The sequence below is a fragment of the Sus scrofa genome, chromosome 13, assembly GCF_000003025.6.
Source record: "Sus scrofa isolate TJ Tabasco breed Duroc chromosome 13, Sscrofa11.1, whole genome shotgun sequence".
Classification (NCBI taxonomy): domain Eukaryota; kingdom Metazoa; phylum Chordata; class Mammalia; order Artiodactyla; family Suidae; genus Sus; species Sus scrofa.
Window position 1 is genome coordinate 196,642,731 of NC_010455.5, and position 5,746 is coordinate 196,648,476.

Below are 5,746 nucleotides of genomic sequence, written 5' to 3' on the forward strand. Positions count from 1 at the left end.
GATCCTTAACCTGCTGGGCCATCAGGAAATTCCTAATTTGATTTTATTTTAAATAACTGTGTTCGAATAGGCTAGTGGCTACCATGTTGGATGGTAGAGGTTTCGATATCAAAAGGCCCTCTCCCCTATGCCATTTCACCATGTGACAATGACAAGCTATAGAAGTATGCCCTGGTGTTGGGGTAGGAAACTTACACAGCCACTGAATAAATGCTATTTTATTTAGGGGAAGAGAAAGGTTCAGTTCTACCCTGAACAGATATGAGTGTGTGGGTGGGTGGCTATTTTTTTATTTTGTTTTTTCCTCATACAAGGCCAATTTCTGTGTGAGTTTTTGCTTAAGCAAGAGTTGAGTTGCTGACAGAAGGAACACATGTCCCTTTGGGGGAGGAAAGAAATCCAACCCCAAATGTTCCTTCATCCCTAAAGACCTTTTTAATTGAGATGAGGGAGAGGCTGGGAGTAACCATTCTAATGCTACTGATCCTTGAGTCCAGAAATTTAGTTCTCAAAATCTAGCAGGAAGTCACCTATTGAAAAAAATATGTATGTTACAACCATGCTCATCATAGCAGCATTCCTCACAATGGAATGGCCAAAAGCTGGAAGCAACCCAGCTGTCCATCTATAGAGAAGTAGATAAACAAAGTGAATATTTCATACAAAGAAATATTAGCCTTAAAAAGAAACAAAATCCTGACCCACGCGAAAGCAGGGGCCAACACTGTGCACATTATGCTAAACGAAATAAGCTGGTCCCTAGAAGATAAACACTGCATGATTCCACTTATATGAGGTACCTAGAGAAGTCAGACTCAGATACAGAAGAATAATGGTCACCAAGAGTTGCAGGGAGGTTAGGGAATTGTTGGAGTAGAGAATTTCAGTTTTGCAAGATGAAGAGTTCTGTGGATTGGATGCATAAAATAAATGCACTTAACACTACTGAACTGTACACTTATAAATGGTTAAGATGGCAAATTAGATGTTTTGCGTATTTGACCCCGATTTAAAACAAACCGATATGCTTACGTATACCAAAACGTGGAGGCGGAGAGCAGAAGGAGGAAGGCACAGGAGTTTTCGCCTCACCGATGCCACCAGTCCTCCAAGAACAGCCGCGCTTCAACCGAAAAGGCGCCTCCCTTTCTCCCGGGTGGCCCTGTCCTGTGATTCTCCATCCGGCTTACAATAATCTCCTTGAGCCGTGCCAGCCGCACAGCAGCGCGAGCCTGAAGCGCGAGCGGCCAATGAGCACGCGCCTGCGCCGGACCTCGCGCCCCCATTGGCTGCGCCCAGCAGCCCGCGGCCCCGCTGGTTCCCATGCCGGGTTTAAAGGGGTCTGGCGCGGGCTGCAGTCCTGCGATCGGCTCCCCGCGCGCGGGTCTGCGGGGAGGGGCGGCCTGCTGAAAGGCCCTCCCCGGGGCGTTCCTGAAGGGCGCCTCGGCCGCCCCCACCGCCCCCCAAATGTACTATGCGGTTTCCCAGGCGCGCGTGAACGCGGCCCCCGCGACCATGCTTCGGCCACAGCGGCCCGGAGACGTGCAGCTCGGGACCTCCTTGTATGAGCTGGTGGGCTACAGGCAGCCGCCCTCCTCCTCTTCCTCATCCTCCACTTCCTCCTCCACGACCGGGCCCCTCCTCCCCAAAGCCGCGCGCGAGAAGCTGGAGGCACCCGCTGAGCCGCCGGGCACGGGATCCGGGCCCGGCGCGCACACGGGCGGCAGCTCCCGGGCGGACGCCAAGGAGGAGCAGCAACAGCAGCTGCGGCGCAAGATCAACAGCCGCGAGCGGAAGCGCATGCAGGACCTGAACCTGGCCATGGACGCGCTGCGCGAGGTCATCCTGCCCTACTCCGCGGCGCACTGCCAGGGCGCACCCGGCCGCAAGCTCTCCAAGATCGCCACGCTGCTGCTCGCCCGCAACTACATCCTGCTGCTGGGCAGCTCACTGCAGGAGCTGCGCCGCGCACTCGGAGAGGGCGCTGGGCCCGCTGCGCCGCGCCTGCTCCTGGCGGGCCTGCCCCTTCTCGCCGCGGCGCCAGGCTCTGTGCTGCTGGCTCCCGGCGCTGTGGGGCCGCCCGATGCGCTGCGCCCAGCCAAGTACCTGTCGCTGGCGCTTGATGAGCCGCCGTGCGGCCAGTTCGCGCTCCCCGGCGGCGGCCCGGGCGGCGGAGCGGGCAGTCCGGGCCTCTGCACCTGCGCGGTCTGCAAGTTCCCTCACCTCGTCCCCGCAGGCCTGGGCCTGGCCGCGGTGCAGGCACAGTTCTCCAAGTGAAGGCTCGCCCGGGCCTGGGGCGCGACCTCGGCCCGGCCCCCTGCCATCCAGCTTCTGCGCGTCCCCGCGCCCTGCGCCGGGGGAGAGCAGACCCATGCATGCATGGAGGTCGTTTCGAACCTTCTCGCCCAGAGGAAAAGACTCTTGGGCGCCTCTTTCCACCCCACCGCCCCGGGTGGGGAGGGTGGGGGGGGAGTTAAAGTGACCTGAAAGCGGATGTTCGACGGAACGTCGGGGCTGTTTGGGGTTCTGGGTGGATTCCAGCTGCTTTGGGCAGCAAGTGCGCGCTGTCACCGCCACTGTAACCCACCGCCTGGCTTTCCCGGCTCCTGGAGTCGTGCGCTTCGCAGAGGTGATAGTGGTTTTAGGGCTCCGTACTCGTCTGGGATGCGGCGGCACGCCGGCCCCGAGCGCGCGACCTCTCATAGGGGCGACACCTGCCGGGCCAGGGGATCAAAAGGCTGCCCTCGGAAGGCTGGGGGTGGGGTAGGAGTCGGGAGTGTTTCTCCCGGCCAGAGGTCACAGGCGCACTTGTTCCCCGCAGCCACGCCCTGTTAGAGGAGATTGTCCGACCCCAGGAAGCCGAGAAAGACCAGCCGGTGCAGAGGATCACAGGCGTAGCAGACCGACCGACCCTGGGCGACTGGACGGTTGGCATCGCGGTGCCGCGGGAGGGGGCGATGCCACTTCATGGGTCGATGGATGTACTGGGTTGGGAAGTCTGCCTTTGTACCCCGACTGTTAGAACGCAGTTTTTTGAGAATCGCGTAACCAGGTGTTTTGTTGCGATTATTCGTTCGTAAATCCTGGGGTCTTCGAAGGACAGTTTAGAATTCGCGATTCATCGCTTTGTGCCCCCTTCCCCAAAGGTAGAGTACCCAATCTTTGAGCTCGCTCAAAACCAGCCACCTTTCCCGCAGACCCGGCTTCCTGGTGTACTAAAATCGGTAACAAGGCATTTTGGGGTTGCAGATCTTGTCAGAAAGCATGGTCTCTAATTAACATTCTGTCTCATTAAAAGACGCGGAGGGGGGCCGGGACCCCCACACCGCAGGCAGCTCCGAAGGCCCCCCGCTGAGGTGGCGACGACGGGATGGAGGTTCCTGTGCTGTCCCTTCGCGTGCGGGGTCCGTCTTTCTCAAGCGCGTGGGGCAGGTCTTCCGGCGGCTTTGCGATTGAACTACATCCGTCGGTGACCGGTCTCGATTTGTTGCAGACGTTAGCAAATTACTGCACCCACGTTGCTTTTATGATCTTTCAGCAGCTTGCTTTGAATTTTATGTTGGAGGGTTTTGGTTGTTGGTAGTAGCCGAATTTAACTGGCATTTTATTTTATTTTCTCTCTAACTTTGTTTCCTGTGCTGTGAAGAAGCAACAAAATAAACATTTAAAGACCTTACATTTTTCTTCAGATTTGTTTGTTAATGAAAGTGTCCTGGCACCCTGGTGAATCCAGAACTTCAGGATGAAGAGTAATAACTAAATGACAGGGGTTTGAAATCTTGAAACCTGACTTCCTGATTTGTAAAATAATCCAATGAAGTCAACGGTAGGTCAAGTTCAGGCATCAGGTGGAATATACCTGACTGCAGGTGAATGGGTGGATGAGAAGAGGGAGGGAGGAATCCAGGAATGAGTTGGTTTTTTGTTTGTTTGTTTGTTTTTTTGTCTTTTTGCTATTTCTTGGGCCGCTCCCATGGCATATGGAGGTTCCCAGATAGGGGTCCAATTGGAGCTGTGGCCACCGGCCTATGCCAGAGCCACAGCAATGCAGGAACCAAGCCGCATCTGCAACCTACACCGAATGCAGCTCACGGCAACCCAGATCCTTAGCCCACTGATCAAGGGCAAGGACCGAACCCGCAACCTCATGGTTCCTAGTCGGATTCATTAACCACTGCGCCACGCCGGGAACTCCCAGGAATGAGTTCTTAGCCAAACTTGAGGGATGGGTCTTTTTACACTACAACTTCAACCTCTGAAAAATGGGTTATGACATATATTTAGGATAAAATTATTTTATCTCATCATCTTTCTCGGAAATCTACTTTTTTTTTTTTGTCTTCGTGAACAGAAGCTTCAACAATATCTCACAGCTGTGAGCTTCCCTGCCCCCCATCACCCATGATTCAAATCAGGTTGGAGGTGTCTCCTAGGAAATTGTGACCTGAGACATCATTTTATTCTAACAGGTGAAGAAAACTCTTCTGTCTGATTGAGGATGTTACAAAGAATTTGGAATGTTGACTTGCTTCTCAGATGTGATATTTAAATATAGTCATAGTTAGTAATGAAATCTAAATACATTTAAAGGTAGGGGGCTGGGGGAGGAGAAATAGTATCCCCTTTAACCTGTGGAAAATGAAAGAAAGTCCCGATGAGGTGGTTTGCTCAATTGTATCCACATTCGTTAATCTGAAGCATGTCTACACGTAGGGAAAAATAAGCATTCACTTTGGGAACACAAAAGGGGTTGGTGGGGAGGAGTGAGGCAGGATTGCCTTCCCCACCATCCTGGCTAAGGGTCTATTTGCTCAGGGGGAGGGGCAGGAAAGGACCAGAGGGAAAGTAGCTCTGTGCTGCAACTCACTTCAGTTCTTCCCGGACTCTGCCCTCAGAAAAATCACAGTCTCCTATTATAGTTCAGTGAGAATCGTGGCCTCTTGTTTATTCAATGGCTGTCTTTGCTTACCTTGCACCTTGATAATGGCAGAAAGAGAATGAACAACCAAATCGAAACCAAACAGATATGTATGATTGGGTCACTTGGCTGTACAGCAGAAATTGGCACAACATTGTAAATCAGCTATACTTTACTTTTAAGATGTGCATAAAATAAAATAAAATCAGGTCTCCCCCCACCCCAGAAAAAAATTTCTAGGATATTGGAATTAAACAATTCCTCCTATAGTCCCAACTCTATTACCTGGATGCCATCCTCATTTTGAAAACCATCTCCAAAAGAAGCAGAAAGCTACAGGGCAGAAGAGGGGTGGCTGGTCTCCTTCCTGTCGCTGCTTGTAAGTGGGACCAAATACCAGTGCCTTATAGGAAATGCTACATGTGATTTTTTTTGTATTTAATTGAGAAAATCACACCCTATCATGCTTTCCAGAACTGCTAAAGATTATAAGTGAATTTCACAAGGACATGAAAGTATATTTTGAACATCATTAAAATATTTGTTATCCTTCCACATACAGCATCTTATTGGCCAATGTACCAAGCAAGATTAGAAGACCCTCTCCTTGTAAGAAATTGACATCCCCCAAAATAACATCCCCAGGTAGTCATGAGTCCTGTAGAATAAAGGTAATCACACACGGTGCCCAAAACGCCTATGTCTATGGGAGGGCAGTATATTCTGCAGGCAGTGTTTAGCACAGACAGGTACATTGTAGAGCAAGGAGTTGATTTTTGCAACCTGCAGGCAGGCTTTTTGCAGAAGGCACATGTTTAAGCTGGTCGG

General features: G+C 52.0%; 1 protein-coding gene across 1 annotated transcript; it reads left to right on the forward strand.

Annotated features, from left to right (window-relative positions):
• OLIG1 (oligodendrocyte transcription factor 1) lies at nt 1,335-3,676 on the forward strand. Its single transcript, XM_005670327.3, has one exon. It carries the CDS (start codon nt 1,468-1,470, stop codon nt 2,275-2,277), a length of 810 nt encoding a protein of 269 aa, XP_005670384.1. The 5' UTR covers nt 1,335-1,467; the 3' UTR covers nt 2,278-3,676.